This window comes from Bombus huntii, chromosome 5 (genome assembly GCF_024542735.1).
Source record: "Bombus huntii isolate Logan2020A chromosome 5, iyBomHunt1.1, whole genome shotgun sequence".
NCBI lineage: Eukaryota > Metazoa > Arthropoda > Insecta > Hymenoptera > Apidae > Bombus > Bombus huntii.
Window position 1 is genome coordinate 488262 of NC_066242.1, and position 26532 is coordinate 514793.

The window sequence follows — 26532 nt, forward strand, 5'->3', positions numbered from 1 at the left end:
AGAAGTCGAAAATATAGAATAAAAATTAAAAAAAAAATTTTTTTTTCTTTTTTTTTAATTTTTCCATCGAGACAACGATCTACAGTGAGATCCGTTATAACGTACCGCGCGCGTACCGAGCGAAAATTCAAAGTTGATTTTCTCGAAAACAAAGCCTCAAACGAAAAATGTTTATTCTATATTTTCAACTTCTTTTTTCACGTAGAATCCACCCCCTTTCCGCTTGTACCACCAGCTACCAACCACCCTGTATATAATTTCGTGTCGTGCAAAAGGGGCATACGAGTCGTTGTAGGAAATACCAAAACAATTTTGGATGATCTACACTAGACTAGACTAGACTATATTAAAGTAATTTTTATCTTGATATCGTTTTCCAAATAGTGATATTCGGAAATATTAATATATTTTCCAATATCAATCAAATAAAAATATTAAAATTAATATTACATTAATTTTCTAATATTCAGAATAGTAATTCATGTATCATTAATTGGAAAACTATATCAATCACTGGGATCTACCACGGGGAGGTAACTACGCCCGGGTCCCATTTATGTAGAGTTTTTAAGCACCGGAAGCAGAAAATGTAAAATTATTTTATGGCAAAGAAGTAGTGTGTATTGAAATTTAGTAATTAGAATAGATATAGTATGTGGATCCTCCATATAATCGTATTTGAACATTGAACTTATCATCGAAGAAACTTGATCATGTGACTTACCAATTGTAATACGCATGGATGGATAATGAGATCTCGCTACCTTTGATGAAATTGCATTTGCTTGCCCAATTCTATGAATACGCTTGGATTTCCTGGTTTTGAGCAGAGATGAAGATTTACATTCCATCCATAGACGCTCAATAGTTACACTTTACATTGGCACTGATTTTATATGAAATAGTTAAATGAAAAACTAAATACTGTATTTAAAATTAAAAAATAAAACTAAATAGAAATAAAATATGATTTCAAAGACTCCAGAGATTTCGTTAATATTAAATAAAACAAAATAGATTATTAATTTAATTACTACTAATTGATGGTACTGATTTACATGAATAATAGAATTCCTTCCGATTAATGGTATAATTATTATAAATTAAGAGTAAAATTATTTTTAATTACTAGAAACATACTGTTACAAATTAATAGTATAATTGTTAAAAATTAATGGAGTAATTGTTTCAGATTTGAGAGGAATTGTTTAGATTAATAATAAATTGTTATAAATGGATAGGGTAATTATTATAAATTATTAGTTCAATTATTATAAATTAATGGCTTAAATGTTATAAAGTAACAGTTTAAACATTACAAATTAATAATTGATTTACTATTAAATAGGTCAAAGTTCCTTCCTGATCTTTACCATGTGTAAGTTCAGGCAAAAATAAGTTTGCGCGCGAATCGCTGATATGCGCAACAATGTTTCGGATGACTGGTTGGGCGATGACGGTTCCTTTACTATTGCTACTATGTACTACAACAGCCAAACTTGTAGCCATTTGGTATATTGATATTGTCAATAAGGATATTGTCTTCAGTTTTTATTGTTTTGTTGGATATTATTTAAGGCTTGAAGGAATGTACAAAAAAGATAGAGATATTTCCGAAACCCATTTAGTAAACAGAAATTTCACTTTTCCAATGACAATATTCCAATACGTATCGTAAAAAAAATATCGTAACTATTTCTTTCTGGATGAACTGTTCCTCACTGCATTTCCGTGTTTTCGCCATTTTGAGGCAAAAGGCTAGAACAGTTTTGGAAGGACAGAATTATTCTGACAGTTGCTGAGAAACTTTCAGGGAACTGAAAATATTAAATTAGAGTACTACTTGCGTCTATTGTGTGTGCAGTGCGCGTAGTGGTGTTGTGTGCGCGCAGTGAGTATTGTATGCAGTGTAACAGTACTATACGTTGTTTATCATTTATATTGCCATATTTAATACAAAATTTCGTATACATTTAGAGAAATTTCTGATATGCAGTCTTGTTACGGTGTGGAGGACAGCAATAACGCAGAAGCGCAACATTTATACGGCGAAAAATATCCTAATAAGACTATACCCAGCGCAAAGATAAATTCCAAAATAGGTCAACGATTGCGGGAACAGGTACGTTAAAACCTGCGAAATCTTGCGGACGAATTCAGTACGACGATCCGGATCTGGGAGATAGAATATTGCACTATATTCAAAAAATCTCAGGTTAAGTACGATGATTATCGCCACTGAAGAAGGTGTCAGCAACAGCACCATATCGCCTGTGTCGGAAGGAGAAAATAGTGCAGGATGGTGCATTATCTTATTCTACCAAGGCAGTGCAAGAGTAGTTGCCCATCTGTTTTGGAAACAGGTGGATTGGTCGAAGAAGACCTGTGCTTTGACCTGCTCGGTCCCCAGATTTAAATCCCCTCGACTGTTGCTACTGGGAATACACGAAGATACAATACGTCAAAATTTTAAAAGAAAAGTCAGGCTCTGTTTACAAGAAAACAGAGGACACATCGAATATCTGTTGTAATTTGTTTGTATTTTGTTTGTTTGTTTTGTTTGTATTTGTTTGTATTTGTTGTAATTTGTTTTGTGAACATTCGCGGCCGGGACAATCGTGATGTTTGTGTGATTTTGCTGTCGACACTCGCGGACGGGACAATCGCAGTTTACGTCTCTGAATACTATAATCTTCTTCTCTATGACTTGTACGAGGCAGGTCGCCGCCCATGTCGTTCGGATTGAGAGTCATTGTGCGCCCTTAGGCTTATTCTGCTTAGGCTAACCTCTTTTCGTTCGAAAAGGTGTGCTTGCGTTGCAGAGGTATTTTGGCCGATTTTTAATTGTCAACAACTAAAAAGTTTTTTTTTTATTTATTTATCTACATTTTACAATTTGTCCAGTAGGACATTTGGTAAAATATTATAGCTTAATGGTATAATAATATAATATGTGGATGGCTACCCTCAGTGGGACACCATCTTCGAATTTGATTGATTTATTTCTTTAGTGTGGTGAGTGTTTGTTTGTTAGTTTATGTCCTTTGTGAGATCTGTTGGGTGTTTCTTTCACAACTAAAAAGTGAAGCCGAAAACGCAATTTTTTTATTCTTCATTTTTGTCTTATTTCAGTTTCAAGAATCACCTCTTAAATTTACTGATATCTATAGCCGAACGTTCTGTATGTGTGTATACATGTGACTTTCTGCTATACATATTTTTGTTTCTTCTTTTTGTATGTTTATATTTGAATTCTCCTTGAATTTGTATTTGATTATGATCTTTCTAAATTATTCGGTTTACTCCCTTTTACATATTTGCTTATTTTTCTCATTATTATCAGCATTCTATATATGTTATTTGCAACGGGTTTGATGTCACACGCATAGAAATAAATCTGGTATACCATTGGAATATAAACAAAAAAGGAAAATGAAATAAAGAGATTAATAAAACAGAATAAAGTGACAGTAATAGAAAGGAAGGAAGCTTTGAAAAGACTATAGTTAAGCAGTAGCTGCTATACATATTATCGCTAAGAAACGAAAATAGTGTTAGCCCCAGAACGCAAGGCCCAGGGAAGGAGGTGGCTAAACAAGAATTAAAGTATAAGGCGATGAAGGTGGGACAAGAAAAGCCGAAATGAAACGAATGAAGGTGGGTGCTCTGCCGGAACCTGGAATGAAATTGGGCACTTGCAATAGGTATTATGTAATTCTCTTTAGATGCGTTTCAAAACACTCATTGTTTTCTATACTAGAAACACGTAAGAAAATGATTTAATATGAAACCTTTTTATTTGAAATTTTTTAATCATTTTATTCATTGGTAAATTCAAGTTGGTATAATGTCTATACATTTACGTAGTAATATTTATTTTATATACCTATGTATGTATAAAAGGCTTGCTTCGTCAAAGTTAATAGACGTTTTTAAAAAAAAAACCTTATCGAGTTCTATGAATGATCTGGATAAAAAGAAATATTAAGTTAATAAAATTATTTAGCAAAATTTGATAAATCAAACGAAAAGATTTAGCAGATTTCATAGGCTTATAAGAATTGTAACTATGCGGTTAGAACTTTCGGTATGTGGAATATTTATTCGATTCGGAGTGAATTCATTGCTCTTTGCTTTCTTCACGTACATCGCTTCATATTTGGCGGACGACGTTAGATATTGTCACATATTTGGCGCCAAGTGTTAGGTATTGTCACATTTGGCGCCTGACGTGGGACTCTATCCACATATTTGGCGCCAAATGTATGATATTATCTTGATCGTTAATATGAATTAAGGTGAATATCGATATAATTACTTTTCCAATGAACGTAAATTTCTATCAGTAAATTGCCGCGTTTAAACAGACATTTTTCAATAATTTTTTAATCTTTGTTCGTTTTTATCTTGCTTCTATATAAGTAATTCATAAATTACAGAATTTTAAACAACTTATTAGTGTAAGTATCGATCAGACAGACATCTACAAGCTAAGTTTCTATTTGCATTTACGTATCTACTAAATTTTATTATACTATTATGTGCATAGGTGTATGCATAGGGGAAATAAAGGTTCGCTAATCAAGTTTCGCTAATATGTATTTAATAATAATATGTATGACCTTTTTTTAAACGGCTAGTACATTTACACTGCATCTTTTATATAATAGAAGAAAAAATATAATTTTCTTTATAGAATTTAATTTTTGTTGTTAAAGTATTATTTTGCAATGGCTAATTTTTTCTCTTCATTATCCTACGCCAATTATCATATGAAGAAGGTGGTTGAAAAATGTATTTTCCCAATTGCAGTATGCTATGGATTCTATCTTAGTGTAGATATAACCCTTATAATAACTAGATTATAGAACCAATCCTTACATTCTCAAATAATTTTTATACACAAACTTAAGATACATCCTCGATTCTAAAGAGTCTGCTTTATAAGATAGATTCTTGCATTTAAAATTTATTGGCTAACCATCGATTTCTTTTCTGGTTGATATAAAACGAACTGTTGAGTTATAGCGCATTTGCATGGATATTTTTAGAAATATGCCTTGATAAACATAAATGTTTAAGTGATTCGGAAGTGATGCGGTATAGTTTACGAACGAGTTCCGTTAAGCAAATGTTTTTCGAAACAAAATTTATCGTGAATTATCTATATAAAAATAACTTTGTCGTAAATTATACCCGTAAAAACTAGAATACCTTTATTTAAGGAAGTTAAACGATCTGTATCATTATTTCCCTCGAAGGAAGCGGGGTGGATGTTCTTTTATCTATAAAAAAATATTTCGAAATAGTAGTTCACGGAGCATTGGCTGCAAGATATTGAAACAAGTGGGTCGGTACTGATTGGCGCTCATCCTTTTCGACCAGACGTAATGCAACACCAGTGTTCCTCTTGTCTCACAGCCAAATTGTTTTTCGTTTAGCGCTCACAGAAATTCGACTGTACGATTATAAACGTGCATTCTTTTGCTTCTTCGTTCCTCCATGACCTTGTATGAAACTAACATTTCCCTTATTTGTTTCCATTTCTTTCCATTTGTTTCCATATTTCTTTCCATTATATCACATGTCAACCATAATCTTGCATACATATTGTAATTGCATTACATATTGTAAGAGATAAATTCAAAGGCAATTTCTCGGTTAATATCTCGGCCAACGGATACGTTGTATCAAATAATCGAATTATTGCGCGTTTAAATGTATTTTCATAAAAAAAGCTCTGCCGATAATAAAAAATGTAAGATAGTATATGAGTATTTATAAGTTAATATATAAAAACATCAAAGGTATAAAACTCAATATTCTTACTTCGATTTACGTATATTTCAATCTTTCTACGATTCATGTATCGTTTTTATTTTCATCAAATATTTATTGATACGATTATTATATATTATTTATTCGCATTCGTGGTTGTATTACGTTTGTATTATGTTAGGATTGATTTTATACTAGCAAATTGTGCGGTTTTAATTGTTTCCATTTTATGACAGTAATTAATCTGACTCGAAGGGACATGTATGAAAGTGTCTATTACATAAAATTAAATTTTTTCAAGGCAACTGTGAAAAATTAAAATATCAATGAACGTATGTATAATAGAAGGAATTTTTATGGAAGATTTATGAAACGTTTAACCGATCCTCTATTTATCACATAGTATAATAATTTCCGAATATAGTAAGAAAGAAAACGTTGATAAAGGAAGTGCATGAGTTATAATAATAGGATCAGGAAGGATTGCCGAATAGAATAGAATAGAACAGAGTAGAATAAAATAGAACAGAATAGAATAGAATAGAATAGAGTAGAATAGAATAGAAGAGAAGAGAAGAGAATAGAATAGAATAGAATAACATACAATAGAATAGAATAGGATAGGATAGGATGGGATTGGGTGAGGAGGAGGGGGAGTAGATAGGAAAAGAAAATGAAATCCAAAAGGAAAAAGAAATAATGCACGGAAATATAGAAATGCTTGATTATTACGGTGTTGTGCGTAATTTTGCGAACGAGCCAAATTCGAGTTCAGAAAGATGACTCAAACCTCAAGGCTCCGTTCACTTCGTTTCACTTGGTTCGGTCGACGTTGGCCCGGTTTATCTCCGGCCAATCCCGAAATAATCTTAGATTCGGCCTCTTCTGCTCTTACTTCGCTATCTGTCTTCTAACTAAGACCGCGCTGCCTCTATCTCGTCCTTTTCGACGTTGTTTGTCCGCATTCGTGCGACCGACTTTAACGTAATAGCAAACACATCCTGGAATTTCGATACTGGAATGAATTATACAAATTTTCTTTTCATATACAATTAACAACTTCCAATTCATTTTTCCACTCTGTTGTTTTATTAGACGATATAAAGAGATGTAAAGGTAAGATGGCGTTCTCTCCAGAAAGAGAAATGAAACAAGGAAAGGAAACTAGAAAAAAAAATACTTTCCTTCTTTTTCAAGGTCGTATCTTTCAACACTTTCGGTCGATCATCGTTACATTTTCAATCGTACGATATAATTTTGTCAGCATATTAGGTGATTTATAAAAACGATAAGTTGAGTCATGTGTAATATGCTGATCTTCGAATGACCTTCGAGTTCAAACAACTGGTAAACTCACGAAGGTGATTAAGTAAACGAAAGAATTGTAGTAATGGATACATTTTTCAGATGTATCGTTCTTCTAGCAAAACCGATTATATACAGACTCGATATTGTCTTTAAACAAAAATCCCTAATATACATCTATACACTATATGCTGCTAGTATAAAAAGATTTTGTGGTAAAAGCTTCTCTCTACATTGAAGGGAATGAATAAAATCTGAAATAATAAATATTTTACTGTTCTTTTGGCATAAAAAATAATTTTGATGCGATACACGCAGAAAATAATATCGAGCTCCAACCTTAAATTAGATATAGCAAAATGTTACCGAGGATACAGCAAAAGCTAACCGGTGTCCGCCCTTTTGATCTAACAACGAGAAATTTCAACTGATCATTTTTTTTATTTTTACTTTATTTATTTTTTAATTTTTTTCCTTCTTTCCTCGTTTTTTTCTTAGCAAAGTTACTGCGATAGAAAGTTCCATCTTGGGTCTGAATGATAATCGATTTATTTATAACGATCGATACACTGCGTCATTTTTATTTTCGAATCATAATTAAACTTTCAATCACTCTACCCTTTCATAGAATATACGTCTTTCTCACGCGAAGCCATCGGCAATGTGATCGGCGATGTAATCCACAAAATTTCAAAGTCTTTTATATTTATGCTTATATGTATATTAGTTTTACATTATGAGCAGGCGTTGTTTTAAAAGTCTCGCAATAAACATCGGTATGGCATTTATGCGCGTCAGAATCTTAATTTACCAAGCATGTTGCGCAACCAGTCTATTTCCATACATTCCGAATTCCGTTACTGTCTACGTCTTCATAGTATTTCCTACGTGGTATAAAGCAATATTAGTTACACGCGACAAATACAAATTAACGTAGTATCACTGCTTTTTTGTAGAATAGTTGAAACATGTAACGGAGAACACTGTTGTTTACGTACTACTGCGATAAACAAGCACGTACAATATCATACATCCGATTACGTGTATTCGAGTTTGATGCTTTCAAACGTCTTTGTTAAGCGATTGTTTGTTACAATTTGTTATTTTCAAAGTAGAATAGAAATTGATACAAACAGAGGTCTAGCTAAAATATTTTCTTTTTCCGACGTTCCCGAATAAAAATGTTTATCGTACCATAATTCATTCTGAGTGAAGCATGTATGACGAAGCGTAAAGGACTTACCTGTTTCATAATGTTTCTTGTGTCTGACTATAGAATGTTCTCAACTACTGCGTGCACACACAATGTGTACTTACGTCAAGCAGTCATCTGTTATAGATGCGATTATAATTTCAAAGAATGTTTGGAAAATGTATTAAGAATAATATTTATTTCTCTATTTATAAGCTATAAAATTTAATTGAAATAGAACATTCATATTAAAAAAGATTTCCTATATATGAAAATTTAAAACCTTTTACCAAACGATATCGATTGTCCTTTTCTCACCTGTATCACAAAGACTATAATTATTATTTCATGTTTTAAGTAAAATGAATTTGACAAATTAGTTTAACATTGTACTTCAACATTGTATAAAAAAAATACATAAAATTTATGTGAAATTCGTTATAGTATCTCATAACTTGTCCTAAATACATACTTATTGTAATCGAGCAAATATGCTTATACCTTTCAACGAAACTGTATGTAATTAGGTTCAATTGGCGAATCAAATGCGTCATGAAAATAATAGTGAAAATGATGTTCTGGATCGTTAAATATAGCAAACTTTTGTTCTGTATCGTTTAATCTGTAAACGTTTCTACCTTCAACATTCCACGTTAACATTAACATATTGTTCATGGCGTTTATGGCTTGCGAAGCTTTAGGCATAGTTGCAGTTCCACATTTTACTAATTTACGAGTGTAAATATTAATGTCAGCTTGCTATTAAAAATTTAGTCAAGTTATCCATAATATCATCGGAATATCACATGCTATTTCAAACTGATACATTGTGCATACAAAAATGTCTAATAGGACATTAAGCTTTTTTTATAGAATTAATTCACGTAAAAAAGATAAGGAATTATGATATTACGATGTTCTATAAAAATTTCAATCACTTTCATACGTATATATGGTTAACATCACGCCTAACTATTTAATATCTGTTAACTAATAATAAAAATAACAACAGCATGTAAATAAAATAGATATAACCGTGAAAAGAAAGAGAAGGAGAAATCTTTCATTTCTAAAATAAAAATAAAGAAACGAATGAAAATTGTAATTTTTGCCTGGCACAACAGGAATTAGGAAAAAAGCTGTCCTCTCGAGGAATAAAGATAGGCACATAATTTGTAGAGCTCTAATGCAAAAGTAAACGCTAATGAGGTCAATTACTGAAGATTGCCAAATATTTCTGGTAGAAAGCCACTAAATATTCTGGCCAATGTTCGATAACAGATATTCGGCCTTTCGATCGAATGAATCGCAATGTTATTTCGCAGAAAAATAATGAACGAATAAAACAACGGACGATTCCATTGCAGCTTCCATTTGCACTATGTACATTTGCATCCTATGTACATAGATACAAAGCTTTCTTTGTGCGTCTGATAAGATCGTTGAGATATTTCTCAACGTTGAACTAACGTTGTATTATACCTATAATAAACGAGATACTATTTAATTGTGTTAATTAGGTATTGTAAAACTTTTTAAATAGGAAGTGATATTATTAAAAACAGAAATTCGCATTAATAACTAATATTACGATGGAAACTATGTTATATGCATGGAGTGGTTAGAACGATGATTAATCAACTTAAATTCCTGAATGTACGTGTATATTCTATGCATTAAATTTGCGTAATATAGCAAATGTATATATAAAACGATCGAACGGTTTCCTTTTCATCTTCAAGGGATTATATTTTTATACCTGTAGTAAAAAATGATCGAATTACTAGCATAGATTTTGTAACTTTATACTTTTGTAAAACGATAATTTCTTAATAAAAAATAGCATTGCTTTTCTAAAAAGATTATTAGGTACTTTCCATTGGTAAATATTTGATAAATGGAAATACAGTTTTGTTGAAAAATGAGGAAACGCTTATCAAGAAAAACGAGATGGAAAATGTACATGCAACAATGTTTTGACGTACAAACGAACAATTTAACGTTCCAAAGTATCTGATCGTTCTAAAGAACAAATTTCTAGTGTTTTGTATATCAATTCTTACATAATAAGTAAAAGTGTAAAGCGCTGCAAGTATGTCATAGTAAAATATAAAAAATCGTGGAAGAAATGGTCCGTGAGAGAAAGGAAAATTTGTTAAAAGAACCAGCCATAATGGCGCAAAAGGACACTAAGAAGAAGTCGGCGTAATTTATATGTGTTTGCTGCAGCTATTATCGAGCACGTGCGTCTTCCACGTGTACCAGTGATCTTGATGCGGTATATGAAAAACTGGGTATCTACTGCTACGGATTACTCGATTGGAAGATGAAGGATGCTCGATGTTGAAACGATTCGATATCGGGCGGATGTTTGAGCAAAGTATAGGATAGAAAATCAGGGTCGAGAGGAAACAGAGTAAGATAGGGTTGAAGCACAGGAGAGAGGAAAAAAATGGACATGCCAGAAAATCAGCCCGCTGAAGGTAATTCCCTGTCTCGTTTCGACATCTATTTTCATCTCACTCGGCCGATCGAGGCGGTTGTAGCTTTCCGTGGCCACCCCTTGTCACACTTTTGGTATCATCTCCGCCTAAAAAGGTAGATTGGCCCCGGAACTAACGCGGTTTCTTATTGGTCAAGAAGACCGACCAATCGTCGAGCTCGTTATATTCTAGGATCACGTTGCACGCGCTTATATTGGGAGCCCCCGCTCGTTTCCCCGACAGAACGGCTCTCTAACGTAAGTGCAAAACGTCGGTGTTCGTCCGATTGTTAGATTTTTTTCTCTTTTTGATTACACGACACACAACATTAACGCTCGATACTTGGAACGGCAAATGGAAAAGAAAAGCGAAAAGGGAGACGTATAGAAATCGTAAAGACGAATAGAAGAGCTTTAAAGAAACGAGATCAATTCCGATCTGAAGAAAAAGAAAAGAAAAGAAAAGAAAAGAAAAGAAAAGAAAAGAAAAGGAAAGAAAAGAAGGAAACAAAAAGTATAACGAACTCGTGATTGTGAGAGAAGCCTAGGGGATTTCGCCAGGACTCGTTAATATGCAACCTAGTCTGACCCGCAGTGTCTAGTGATCTTATAGTCCACAGTCTTGCAAACCACCCTTTTTCACGAAGGATTTTTTAGGTAAAAAAGGAAAGTGTGATTCATCGTTTAGTAATTACTTTTTCTCTTAGTAGTGGAAAGGGGGAAATAACTGTGGATACAGTTTAGATCTCGCTAGTGATATTCGAGCTTAAGTCTCGAACGTGTGATTGACGTTAATCTTGAGGTGTAGTCCTTATTTTATTACCGAGGAACTGATATCGTTTCGAGAGAGGGACAATTTTGTGCGTGGTCCTTCTTTTGGTGACAAATGAAACACAAAAGGACAGTGATTTTTTCCCGTCTTCTTCAAATTTTTCGCTTTCTCTTCGCGATTTTTCCTCGTTTATAATATACGTATCCGTGAGCGCAGAACACAGTGGTACTTTTCGAGTTTCGCGAGTTTGAACGGTCATCGGTGACGTCATTGGTGATGAATATCCGGAGAACAGTGCGACATTACGGTGTATTCTAACGAAAGGATCCTGAAGGCAATGCGATGCAATTTTCTCATCCAGAGATACGTACCATCCCATACAGTACGAAGCGTTCTTTGATTTTCCTCTTCTTTGACCAGCCAGCGCGCCTTTTATAGGCTGAATAGTGCGACGCAATGTGTACAAATTTCAAGTTACAAGAAATTTCAAGGAATAAGTTTGCATCTCAAGACTTGGTTTCCTTCTTCTTCCGCATTTTCACAAATTTCTCATTCTCTATCTCTGATATCGCATTTTATGCTTTCTTTACTGTACTTCAGGGTAAAATTCTTTTCTCACGATATTTAGTTTTTTGACGCCGTATCGAATCAGAGAGAGAAATCCATAGTTATCGAACGTGCGCGAAATTGAAAACACATGATCCGTAACCGAGAACAAGATGTAGCGCGCCTGCCATCTTATTTCCGTTATGCAGCTCTAGAAGCATGTTACTTTTTTTGGACGGGTTCGAAACCCGGTGTCTTGTTTCAACGGCTCGACTGATTCTCAATTTTTAACCAACAACATTCTTTCATCCGTTTATTCGATTTCAATATTTTCTACATAATGCAAATTATGACTTTCTCAAAATTTCTTTGATTTCGAAACTGGAAACAATTGTTTCCAACGGAATTTATTTCAAATTTTCTTCTTTCGTTCGAGTTATTTCCAATGCCCAATGCATTTTGTTATGTAATTATTTCTCTTTTAATTTGATTTTCGTGATTCTGCCGTCCTTCTTTTCTACATGCGGATATATTTCGTACGATCGGTCATGTCCAAATTTCTGGGTTTTCTTCATCTACCTCTTTATTTCGCTTACCTACTTTTCAAGTAAAAACTTATGCAGCAAGATGATTATGAAAAAGTGGAAAAGTGGAAAATTGAAATATATATGTGTATGTACAGGAGTCTCCCTTTTTCTTTCCTTTTAACGTTACGTTATTGCGTGACTTTCCTTCGACCACCGAAGAACAGTATCGTTACGCAACCCGCTTATAATTGCAACGTCTTCTAGCCGTTAAAAGTTTTTCATACGAATAATAATTAGCAATATTAATAAATAATAATGACAATAACAACAACAACGACAATAACAATAATAATAATAATACAATGATAGCACCTACTTTCGATTTAAACAAAACGTACAGTAATTTACGTTTTATTAATCATATATATATCTCAATTAATCTAATAATACTAATAATACTAATTGATCATATATAAGAGGGGAATGTGTGTATGTGTGTGGCTTCGAATATAGTTCATACGAGCATCGACTAACCATATTGTCAAATGTTCTCTGTATCGAATTGCACGGGTTATTTATGTTAACTGGCAGTATCTTTACATTTCTTCGTTATTATATTATATTTCAGTCTTATTGTAATAATTTCAAAAAAAGAAAGAACTTTCAGACCTGCAGATAATATCGTATAAAGTGTAAAGAATCGATTTATCTATCATTCGAAAGAATAATACTAGCAAAATGAAATTTTCATATGACTGCCAGACGAGAAAAAATATTTACATATTTCAAAATTGTTATCTGCATTCTGATAACTAAATCTTCTATATTTCTATATCTCTATATAAAAATTTTCGGAAAATTTCCACTTGGTAGTTTGTTTTTATTGCAAACATAATTTCGCGTGAAAAATCAAACTGAAAAGAATAGAAAACAGAGAGAATAAAGAATAAAAAGCTATTAACATTTACTGTAATAGAGCAATTACTGATAATATCGATGTGTCGTGTATGATGTATGGTGTATCGTATATCGTATATCGTGTATCGTGTATTGTGTATTGTGTACTGTGTACCGTGTATCGTGTATCGTATATCATATTTTGCTTCTGTAGATAACAATTCACAAGGAAGACGAAGAAGTCCTCGTGGAAGTAAATTAATAATAACTGACGGGACTGATTGTTTGTAAAATAGGGCCGCCCAGATCGTGCCGCCAGAAGTAGTCCGTCCGCCGCCGAATTCTCCGAGGATCGAGAATAAGAGCGAAGAAACGAAGTAACAAGGAAGTTTCTTCCCACCGTGCGATACGTGGGAAAACAACGACGTAAAAGGCACGTAGACCTTCCTGGGAGCGAGAGGAGGATAGAAGTAGAGAAGTAAATTATTCAAATAGAAAGGAAATAATCGAAGATGCCGAAGCCGAAGCCACAAGAAGGAGAGGATCCTGATCCAACCCCGTACCTCTTTGTCTCCCTCGAGCAGAAGAGAATCGACCAGACGAAACCATACGATGCGAAAAAGGCGTGCTGGGTGCCGGATGAGAAGGAAGGCTATGTTCTTGGTGAAATCAAAGCAACCAAGGGTGATATTGTTTCCGTCACGTTACCTGGCGGCGAGGTAATTTACCTTTCACCTTTTAGTTTTACATCTCTCGTATTTCTCACCTTTCCTCGCTTTAAATTGATCCGACAGAAAATATCCAATTCCTCTGCAAGTTCGATACAGTAGTCGATACATTTTTTATTACGAACTTGTTGAAACATTTTTAATTTTGTGAAACAACGATTCGCGGATTATCAAGTAGGAAAGGAAGAACAAAGTAAATATTTTCTTGTTTCGTGTCTTTTCCTCTAACGCCTAAATTGGATAGAATTGTAGTATGTATGGCAGGGTAGAAGCCAATGCTTCCTACGTGTAAAAAGAAACCAAAATAGTAGAGGTTCATCGTATCAGACTCCGTCGAAACGCTATTTTTGGCAGAGGTAAAAACCGCTCGGTAGCTGTTAAGCGTTTGCTATCATTTAACGTTCCGACATCCAAATTTATTAAAATCAAAACCTTTATAAATCAAGACAGACGTATCGGAAAACGTGTACATAGTACGTGTACGTGTAAAATTTTAACAATTTATCACGAATCGAGATTACTACCGGAAGTTTTCAAGCTCGATATAAATAGGGAGAAGTGTGCAATATTCATATCATGTATGTACCTATATATGTATATATACATATGGTCTCTCTCTCTCTCTCTCTCTCTCTCTCTCTTAGATTTTTTAGTTGTGTTCTCCGTGATTTCGGCGGTAGCGGTTATTTTTGTTCGGCTCGGGACACAGTGATGTACAAAATGCCTCGCTTCTACATGTTGGATTACATAATGGTTCAGCAAACCCTACCTTCTCTTCGTCAACCAATGCTGAAATGCTATTGTTAGCATCCTCGCTACCATTGGTAATAATAAATTGAAACGTCACTTCACGAAACGCGGGTCGACATATTTTTAGAGCATCGAAAACGAAAGAGAGAGAGAGAGAGAGAGAAAGAGAAAGAGGTATTAATATATTTATCGGAAGAGATAGAATCAGGGGATATATGAAACCTTTACTCAAATTGGATTCTCGATATATTAAAACAGTAACTAAAAATACATTTATATATCTTGAAACCGATGTGAAATATTTTAATCTAACGTTCGTTTAAAATGATTTATTCGATTAAACACGAGTTGATCCGAGAAGAATTTCATGGAAACTAATTACCAACTGTTTGCTTTTACAAAAGTATTCGGCATATCGATCATTAATGCGAGCAAAATACCAGTTATTTCGTAATAATATTCTCTTAATTCTTAATGATAGTTATTCGTGATAAAAATACTGCTCTTCTTTTATTTTCTTGTAGAAAGGATACAAGGTACTAAAATTTAAAAACAATTTTAGCGAAGAAATATGGGTTTATCGTTTAATTACATAGTTATAATGATTCATTAGAATAGAGTTTCGTAATTAAAATAATGAAATGACAAGCATTACCGTTTTGTGCGATTAATTAATTGAAACATTTTCCAAATAACGTGACGATATCGTCGAATATCCGTGATAAGTTTGAAACGGTCGAATCGTACGATAAAGCAGATTAGAATGAAATATTTACACAAAAAAGGAATGCCCGTACAGACGAAACAATTCCGCAAGGACCAATTGGCACAAGTGAATCCGCCGAAATACGAGAAATCCGAGGATATGGCTGATTTGACATTTCTGAACGAGGCGTCCGTGTTACACAATTTGAAACAACGTTACTACAGCAACTTAATTTACGTAAGTTCAATTTCTTCTACTTTCGCTAATCGAAATATCTTTTTTCTCATTAAATTAGAGCAAGGACTTCAAAAAGGACCAGCTGCAGCAAGTAAATCCACCGAAATATGAAAAAGCCGAGGATATGTCGAATTTAACTTACCTCAACGATGCTTCGGTCCTCCACAATTTGAAACAACGTTATTACGCCAAACTCATCTACGTAAGATTATTTCATCCTCGGAGAGATTCCCCTTTGCTGTTTTTCGTGGCATCGTATCTACATTTCCTTTTTTTTTTTTTTTTGGTTTCTTCATTTTTGCCTTCCTTCGCTTTCCGTAAATGGAAACATTTGTTGCTCGAACTTCGAAAACGTTGGATAAAGCACCTGGACGTGCCACCACGTTTTTCCTCCGAGTTCTTCCTCTTCTTTATCTTCTTCTTGAAGAACTTTACCCCGAACTATGATTCGGATGAAACTGCATGTTAGAAGCTGAAGACATTGGTTACAGGTATTTCGACGGACTAAAATGTCACGCTAAAAACACATTGACGTTTTTCAATTCGTTTGGTTATCCATCATGCTGGCAATACGCACGAACCTTCGAATTTCCGAGTATTGTACTTTCTTCCAAATGCATGATCACCTTCGTCATACGCAGCATCGTTTGACAAACGTCGTCTGATAAAACACTTATACGTGTAGCGACACATTGCTGCATCCTTCTTTGTTTTCAAAAAAAAATGCTAAAAAGAGGCCAATCGAATTTATCGATTCTTCTTTATGATCGTTCTTTATGCAAATTGTTTCCTTTATATCCAGAGATAATAAAACAAACGTGTACCTATATATATATATACGACACAGTTCTCGTCTCTAAACACGAGTTACTTATAGATGGAATAAAAATCTCATTCGAGTTTTTATTCTAAAACAAAACTCTTTTATTAACAATTATATCGATGATAGTGTTAAAATCAGTGTTGTTAAATATTTTTTTAAATGTACATATAAAGTTGTTCCGAATGTAGTTGTGAATTTTGAAACTGACAAAATTAAAGTATAAAATTGGTTAAAGCGCGATATTTATTAAAAAATGTAGTATAGTTTTACATGCATATACGAATACATATATCGATGGACGCATATGTGTATGTATGCGTAAAGAATCAAACACCGATTTCTAAATTATGTAAAATACGACTTTTGCTCGGTTTACGAATAGACCGAGTTTATTCAACTTAAATGCTGTTTCTTACAAAGCCCTGTGTGATTTAAAATTGTGAAAGAAATTTTGACTAAAGGAAATGGTCGATAAACATGGTCGATTTCTTTATTATATTTTATTATATGAAAAACGTTGTTTTTTTGACGATTTATCAAATTCGAACGGATGAAACCTATTTTCGTACAATGTTCGATTGTTATTTTCAGACGTACTCTGGCCTCTTCTGTGTAGCTATCAATCCCTACAAAAGATTTCCCGTATATACTCATAGATGCGCCAAACTTTATCGAGGCAAAAGACGTAACGAAGTGCCACCGCACATTTTTGCCATTTCTGATGGAGCCTATGTCAATATGCTTACCAGTAAGTATTACTCGAACTGTTGCGCTATCACTACTGGTGGGGTCTCGAAGTATGCCGAAATAAGCGCTAAAAAATGGTGTTAGCAAATTTCATCCGTGTAACTGTAATTCGTTTCCTTTCACAGACAGTGAAAATCAATCCATGTTGATTACCGGCGAATCTGGTGCCGGAAAAACTGAGAACACGAAGAAAGTAATCGCGTATTTCGCCACTGTCGGTGCCTCGACTAAGAAAGCCGACGACACTTCCCAGAAGAAAGGTTCCCTGGAAGATCAGGTGGTGCAAACCAATCCTGTCTTGGAAGCGTTCGGTAATGCTAAAACCGTCCGTAATGACAACTCCTCGCGTTTCGTAAGTCTCCCTTTATTTTTCCTTTCGATATCAGACACAACAATAATATACAAATTATTAACAAATTATTAGAAGCTATATATAAATTTTCAATTTTTACGTTTGCGTTTAATCGCAATTAATCGTATAAAAAAGAAATATAACGATGCATAAGGCTCGACTAATAAGTCGAATAACGTTATATCTATTATCTTCGATTAAAGACAAATTTAAAAAAGGCTTTCCTATTATCGAATAGGGTAAATTCATCCGTATTCACTTTGGCCCCACTGGAAAATTGGCTGGTGCCGATATCGAGACCTGTAAGTTTTTACTTGAAATTTTCCATATATGTACATACGTCAATTGCTATCGGGGTTCTTCTCACGATAAATAGGATAGAGAGTTGGATCGATCTTTTTTGTAATAAATCTATACATATAAGTATGTATAAATAGTTTAATTTCGATAGAAACGTAGTTGGCTTCGATCCATTATCGCTTTTTTTAAGTAATATAATCGTTGCACGTACGTTTGGTTTTATCTTATCGCAATTTGCATCATGCATACCATATAGAGACGATTGCACCACGAACGATATTTCCGAATGACAAACGCAATTACAAACGCAATTACAAACGCAATTACAAACGCAATTATCAACGCGTTTAAATTTCCGTAAAAGCAATTCTTTATCTTCTATGATTAAAAATAAATCTATTTTTCTGTGTACAGATCTATTGGAGAAAGCTCGTGTCATCTCTCAACAGGCTCTTGAACGTTCTTATCACATCTTCTACCAAATGATGTCAGGCTCGGTCCCCGGTTTGAAGGGTAAGATTATTCAGTCCATAATTGAGAGAGTATAAATATGCAGAAACATATTATTGTACGTTATTCTATTGCTACATTTAGTAACAGATGAGACTTTTTAATACAGCAACTCACTTGGTGCATCGAAGATCGTTTTTAGGACGAAAGACGGTCATCGTCGATCCTATTTCGGAAACTTTTATTCAGATTATGTATTTTGTGCCTGTGAGCATATGCATATTAGGGTGATAGTCCGATAGATAAAATTGGACAAATACGAGATAGGAAAATTTGAAAACTTCCAACGAAGACCAAGCGAAACGATTTACGGAATTTTATGTTAGCGATATATCTTTAATATCGTTCACAGATAAAAATCGTTTCAGAAACTGTCCTATTCTCTCCTGCCCTTATTTCCCAATAGAAAGAAAAACTCTAGTTTTTAAACTAGAAACTCGAAGCTAGAGAAAGCGTCAGGTTGTAGCAGAACTGTCTCGGAATCGAAAGTATTTGATATATAGTCGGTTGAACCAACGGTATACCAACTATCCTGGATCTACTTTTTTCATTCTGTCAGATTTTCTTACTTCTTTGATCCTCGTTCTATATAGAAATGTGCTGCCTCTCGAATGACATCCACGAGTACTACTTCGTCTCTCAAGGCAAGACTACGATTCCAAATGTCGACGACGGCGAGGAGTGTACTTTGACCGACGTAAGAACCTGACAATTATGCCAGGGCTATAGGCATCTTTCACTTTCTGTCTCCCTTGCTACCTTTTGTCCTACCTATTTGCTACACTAGATGCCAATACTCTTTAAGGCTTCTGTTGTTGTTATTTCTGTTTCGATTTTCTTTTCCCAAACAGCCCTTTCTCTTGAGTTTCTTTGACTGTTCGCTGTTTGTAGTACTAGGATGGATAATGCGACTTATTGTAACGTCTCCTATATATCTTCTGGAAAAGAGAAATACTAAGGTGGCGTATATCTCTCTTATTCGATCTGTACTCATTTCACTCCAATTTTTCAATTGTACTCGTCCATTCGATCACGTATGAAATTATCGTCGATCGCAACCTTTGTATTTCTCTCAGTTAGTAATCCTTGAGTTATTTTCGATAACGTCCTTTTAAAGTACAGGACTCGCCGAAATCTGTAGTTGCAATGTCAACGGAGAAATGTTGAAAAGGAGTCGTGCTAAACGAAAACATTATGCGGTATTTCAAAGAAATATGCCGCACGCTACTCTTACTCTTGTGATTACTTATTAATGAAAATTAATATTAGAATCGAGATCTCCTAAATTGTCCTAATTGACCGTAAATAGAATGAATACGGAAATAGAACGAAAGCTATGTATCATTGAAAATCGTTCGGTTTTAGTAGATTTATCCTCATAAGTACTTGTTACGCGTGAAATATACTGTACATGTATGTATATAAATAAGATATACGTACTACGTGAACGTCTGTATATACGGAGAGACAATTTAGGAAATAAGCTCCCCGAAACAACTGCTATAGGGCAAGTTGTTCGAGTTAACAATTCCAGACGACTTACTGGGCGATTATTTTTTTGACAAAATCGTTCTCTTTCGATACAAGTTTATGTATAAACCAGCCCTTGTAGATGCATTTCGAAGGAAAGCCACCAGGAAACATGGCACCCTCACTTGTAGTTAATACCTGCATGTTTGTTTCTGTTCTTTTTTGGTCACCTATAGAAATGTTGCTGCTGTCCAACAACATCCATGACTACTACTTTGTCTCACAAGGGAAGACGACTATTCCTGGCCTCGATGATGGCGAGGAACTATTAATCACCGATGTAAGTGCTTCCCTTTGACCGGTCAAGCACTCTTCTCCGCGATTTTCGAGATCGAAAAGTTCACGTTACATAAAGCTATGAAACAGACATACACATTGGACATTTGCAACTATCGATTGATCTTAAAATTAACTTTTAATTTTTTTAAGGGACAAAATAGGCTTTTGCTTTGATAATTATCCAAAGCATACAGGTACAGGTTTTATGATATTTTGTGTCCTTTTTTTTCTCTCTCTCTTTTTCTAAATTCAAAGAATAATCTAAAGAAGAGAACTGATGCTTAAAAAATTTCATTAGTAGGTATTATATAGCTAAAACGTGAATAGTTTCATCTTGAAAATTGCCACTAAATTCCTCCCTATATGTACTACTTTATATACTACCTTACTAGCAATCTATTCTTTCTACAGAAGCGAAACAACTCATCAAGCTTCGTGTTATCGTCTTTGGTTTCCGTAATAATTTAGTATATGTGATGAGATTTATCACTGTTTGTCGTATATTCTTTCTCTCTTTCTGTCTCTATCTCTTTCTCTGTCTGTTTCTTTCAGCACATCATTTCTTATTAAAATGTAACTAATTCATATTCTTTTTAACAGCACACATAATAATATTACCGGCAAGAACGGCAACAACAGAAGAACATTGTTTTTGCTTTTAATTTTTCTTATTTCTATGTTCTGTTCTGTCTTTCTCTTTCTTTCTCTCTCTCTCTCTCTCTCTCTCTCTTTATCGTTGTTCCTATATTTTTGTTTCTTCTTTCTTCTCTCTATTGCTCTTCTTGTTTCAGCCTATTGCAAATCATTTGGCACATGTTTTCATTCATTTTCTATCCTCTCTCTCTCTCTCTCATGCGCATCTTGCAATTGCTCATGATATTTTGTCAGTCAAATCGTACAGTAACGATTAAAAGGTAGAAAAAAATGTATAACTTTGAAAGATTAAAAAGAGAAATTGCACAATCGAGAGCGATTGCAAGCAGTAGTGTCGACGATACAACGCTCGTAAAGCAGGCAGCTTGAACATTGTACAAAATAATGCAGAATTAACCCTGCTGAGCAACCGGATCGGGGACTATTGGTACATTAGCCAGGGTAAGACCAGAATTCCGGGAGTCAACGACGCCGCGGACATGGAAGAGACGGACGTAAGTCCAACCCCACGGTGTCTAAAAGATCTTGGCGAACTTTTCGAATCGCTTTGCCAAAATGTTATTGTTTGAATTTTTCCAATCGCGAAAGAGGAATGCTTTTTTCGAATTGAAAGTCGTAGTAATAAACGAGGCAAGGTGATGGAAAAGTTGGGCCGAGGTTTTTATCACCCCCTCGCGCCCCGCCTGCGAAAGCTTCCTGCCGCCGCAATCGGGGTGCGGGGAGATTGGGGGAGGAATACTTTCATTCGAAACATTTCCACTCGAGGTAAAGCGAAAACCAGCCCCCAGGGTCCACCCGCTCCCCGATCAGCATCTTTCTTTCTTATTGCGCCAACACATTTTTCGCACATCCGCAACAAAACCCGAAACAACTACCAGAGATAGCAACCGTGGTCTTCGTTGATCAGCCAATTCTTCCTTAATCTATCGAGAAGAAATTATCTAAGAAATTATTCAATCATCGAACGAGAATAGCGCCCAATGCAAAACTCTGATCTTTCTAATCGTTAAAAGAGATCAAATTGAAAGATTTTTCGAATCATTTAGGATTTACGAACGTCGAATAATTTCAAACCAAAGACCGATTATATCATGATTTATTTGTTTTCAAACTGCTTCGCAGACATGTGTCTTTTATCCGACAACATATACGACTATGTCAACGTGTCTCAAGGAAAAATCACAATCCCCAACGTCGACGACGGTGAAGAATGTACTTTGACGGACGTAAGTCCCGAAGAAATGGATTCGTGAATCCATACTTTTCTCTACCTTCTCTCTGTGTACTTCCGTGTACAGTCTTTTACATTTCCAAGTGTAGTATATACCTTCTTTTTAAATCTTTCTCTTTGTCATATCTATAAAATGGATAAATAGTAACGAATAAATGATTCATTTGATTCGAAGGAAATCTACGAAATTTCGAATCTTGTCAAACATAATATTCGCGTTAACGCGCTTTTTATCTTTTCATAGATGTTTCATAGATGTTCAACATTTCGATATTTCGAGCGAAAAATCGGCAAAATTTCAATTTTTAAGTTATAATTTTAAAACACGGAGAAAAAAGGAAAGATAAGCTAGAACTTTTCGTTACTATTCGCAACTGAGATTCCATGTATATAAGAATTGATCCCGGACTATCCAATTGCCTTCTACCTATTCTCTAAGAGTTTACGAATCTAATTTTGAACCCGGACGTACCTACGTATGTATGTATATTGTACATACGTGCGAAATGTTACTATCGAAATCGATCGTCTGCCCCCCCCCCCCCTCCCTTAACCCTTTCGAGACGATATTTTAAACTATTTCGACAAAATATCGTCTAGGTTTTGCGGAAACGCGAATACCTACTGCGTATCAGTTGTATTTAAACTGTTCTTCCAAATATCGTTACGTCGATAAAAGAGAATTTCTTTAGTAGTTTATTCGGTTGTAACCCTGATAGATTTAACAAATCCACCATTTGCCTTGTTCTTGGTTTTTCCTAACAACTGAGACGGCCTCGAGATGGAAATTCTCGACGGTTGGAGAAATGTCGGTGACACGGAGTGCCTCAGAGCAGCGTTCGTTTGCAGTTTCAGTCACGGAATAAACCCGAAGTCGGAATGGGTAACGAATATAGCGAATCCGAATGAATCGAATCTCTTCAGAAATTTTCTCCAAAAAATGTTTACCAGAGAATCGAGCGTCGATTCATCCTTTTTCTTTCGACGAGAGAGTCGATTCGCGACTTTGTAAACTAAGCGATGGAAACTGAAAGGAATACGCATCGATTTTCCTTCGCCAATTTCTTCCATCGTTTTCTCTCTCGTCTGTCATTTAGATTTTCTCTTTTTACATCGATTTTCTCGAATTTTTATTCGATATGATTTTTCTTCGATATATATATATTTTTTTCTATTCGGGCTTTTTTAACAAAAGAGCAAGCTTCGATAAAAAAAAAAAAAATTGACTATATAATACAAGCTCTGCTTTCGCTTTTTCATTTTTTCGACGTAAATCAGCTTAGTTTTTATGGCTAAATTTTCATCGGCTTTGCAGCAAAAATCTGGCTTAAGGCACGAAAATATTATTGTACTAAGGGACTATCGAAGGATTTTTCAAGAATTTCTGTCACGGAATTTGATTTCGGTAGTCTCTTTGAAAGAAATATCTGCTATTATATCTGCCATTATCCTTGTGTGGTCCCATTAACGATAACCTTGTATTTTTTCCAATGTGAATATTTTGTCATCGTATCAGAAGTATCTTGTTAGATATATTTGTTACCCGTAAAGAGCTTTTATTAATTATTAGCTTTATTAATTATACATGTACTATCTTTGCGGGAAATTTGCATATACAAAACACATGCATAATGAAAAGTATCATAAAAGCTTCTGTCGTATTTCGTAACTTCTGGTACGACATTGTGTGCGATGGTATTTAATTATTATTTTCCAATAATAGCAAGCTTTCGATGTATTGGGCTTCACTCAAGAAGAAAAGAACGACATTTACAAGATCACCGCTGCTGTCATGCACATGGGTGGTATGAAGTTCAAGCAAAGAGGTCGCGAAGAACAAGCCGAAGCCGACGGAACCGAGGTATTTATCCTTCTTAATATCCTAATTAATTTATCCTACTACCAATTTCGACACAAAAGTGCATCGGCTACTTATTAATGTCTAGATAATTGTCTCTTTGATGTAGTACCACCTCCTCACCGAGGTTTCGCCTATGGAATTTTTCGTCGATCTTTCCATTTTTAGGATTACAAACGAAAACATCGAACTTTGTATCAATTTCATTTACATTTATAGGATCAGAAATAGAAATAGAAATAGAAATATCAAAGTTCGCCGTAAAGAAAAAGTCAATAACGCTAATCACGAATGTTAAATATAGTAGACTGCACGATACCATGCAGACGTAATTTCGATAAGTTTAACGCGATTAATAACGTACTATTATATTCTGTACTGTTTTTTTTTTTTTTTGCTCGTAATCACAAACTAAATGTTGTTTCATCCGACAGGAAGGTGAACGTGTCGCCAAACTGCTTGGTTGCGACTGTGCCGATCTTTACAAGAACTTGTTGAAACCAAGGATCAAGGTCGGTAACGAGTTCGTAACACAAGGTCGTAACAAGGATCAAGTAGCATATTCGGTGGGTGCCATGTCGAAGGCCATGTTCGACAGGCTGTTTAAATGGTTGGTCAAAAAATGTAACGAAACCCTGGACACGCAACAAAAGAGGCAACATTTCATCGGTGTACTGGATATCGCCGGTTTTGAAATCTTCGACGTAAGTTTTCTTAAATACCACACGCATAATACATGTATACACTATCGAGAACAAATATTTCACGTTGGCGATTTTTTATCAAACAAGATCATTCCATGGTTGCTAGATCATGTTTCTCAGCTACGATATTCCATTTATAATAAGACGGTTGAGGAACTCCAAATTGAAATAGAAATACATGTACGTACGTATACGTATGTATAATAATACGCTTATGTATAGACATATACTCGTACCAAAAATATCGAAAAGCCTTTCATACCTATAGATACGATTGTATCGTAGAGAAAGGCAATTTTCTACTTACATTTAAAAATCGCCAATGTAACTTACAAATAATGCTAGAAACATGAAACACAAACCGATTATTTCTATATATTATATTTTTAGCAACGTATCGTGAATACACGTTGACAACGAGTAACTTACAAATTTAATCGGTCAGGTTACCCGTTGTACAACGTGCTAGAAAAACACGATTATTATTTGAAAAATCAGAGTTACGATAGGTAGTATAACTACAAATATTTAATGATAAAGTATCGTACTACACGAATTTCTACACACTTACCAAACAAAAGATATTACTTTTTAAAGGGAAGGCGAACTCAAGATGCTTTTTCAGGATCATTCGAATATTAGTTTGCGTTAGCTTTCGAGTCTCTGTTGATTCCCAAAAATCGTACGTTTGATTTCATTTCTTAGTATAATGGTTTCGAGCAACTGTGTATCAACTTCACCAATGAGAAACTGCAACAATTCTTCAATCATCACATGTTTGTCCTTGAGCAAGAGGAGTATAAGAAAGAGGGTATCGTCTGGCAATTCATTGACTTCGGAATGGACTTGGCTGCCTGTATCGAGCTGATCGAGAAGGTAGCCTCCGAGCGTGAAACTCATAAATTTCCATTTTTGTTACGACGTCTTTTGTAGATTATTTCCTTTGTGTTATGCCGTTCCACCTGATTTAGTTTAGACAAAATATTCCACAATGCGATGGTTTGTCTCATTAGGAGATTTGCCCTTCACCTTAGTTAGAGATTCCTAACTCGGACTTGTCGTCCAGTTTACGAAACTCGAATATTATATCCCCGATTGGAGTTTGCATCGAGTATGCATATTTTTGTCTAGATGAATCGTTGAATGTTTACAAAGATATTTTGTTTATGATCGTATTTCAATACTTGTTTCCTCCAACTTATTTTTTGATAGCCCTTGACATGGAACCTGTTTTATACCTGTGAAGTATTTGATAATGTTCCCTCGAATGAATTTGTGAATTTATATCCGATCCCTTTTGTCTTTCTTATTTTGAGTAGACCTTATTTTCGTATATGTATTCCCGTTCTTCTATACGTATGGCATCTTGAAAAGACGGTTTTCTGGTATTGCATTGAAATCTCTTCCTCTATTACGTTTGTCGAATAATTGAAATCTTTACTTTTATCTCCTCTTATCGTTTTTCAAAGAAGCACACGTTCAAAGAAAGTTTCTAAACTTTTCGTTGAAACGAGTGTTTATGCATAGAACGTGGTTGTCCCTTTGGTTCCTATTTACTTATATACATACGTGCTACATCATCGTCGATACATGGGTTATCTTATAATTGGCATCATTTTCTTTT

At 34.6% G+C, this 26532-nt stretch overlaps 1 protein-coding gene and 1 long non-coding RNA gene across 27 annotated transcripts in view; one reads left to right on the forward strand and one right to left on the reverse strand.

Annotated features, from left to right (window-relative positions):
- Positions 1-5763: 5763 nt before the first annotated feature.
- Positions 5764-9550, reverse strand: LOC126865586 (uncharacterized). Of its 2 annotated transcripts, XR_007689595.1 has the most exons (3): positions 7702-9550; positions 7423-7615; positions 5764-7337 (listed from the first exon to the last, which is right to left on the reverse strand). It is a non-coding gene; the product is annotated as an uncharacterized LOC126865586 (long non-coding RNA). The 2 variants fall into 2 exon arrangements; XR_007689594.1 differs by lacking the exon at positions 5764-7337 and having other exon boundaries at positions 7339-7615.
- A 1394-nt stretch (positions 9551-10944) lies between these two features.
- LOC126865565 (myosin heavy chain, muscle) overlaps positions 10945-26532 on the forward strand; it is a 41287-nt gene continuing 25699 nt past the window's right edge. For 5 of the 25 annotated variants that reach the window (XM_050618249.1, XM_050618235.1, XM_050618244.1 and 2 more), the window contains exons 1-10: positions 10945-11015; positions 13796-14218; positions 15979-16122; positions 17335-17491; positions 17616-17842; positions 18081-18144; positions 18557-18655; positions 19246-19349; positions 24070-24207; positions 24639-24908. In XM_050618249.1, the coding sequence (XP_050474206.1) occupies positions 14012-14218; positions 15979-16122; positions 17335-17491; positions 17616-17842; positions 18081-18144; positions 18557-18655; positions 19246-19349; positions 24070-24207; positions 24639-24908 (1410 nt within the window). In that variant the 5' untranslated portion in view covers positions 10945-11015; positions 13796-14011. The other 20 variants (XM_050618239.1, XM_050618251.1, XM_050618231.1 and 17 more) reach the window with 11 other exon arrangements.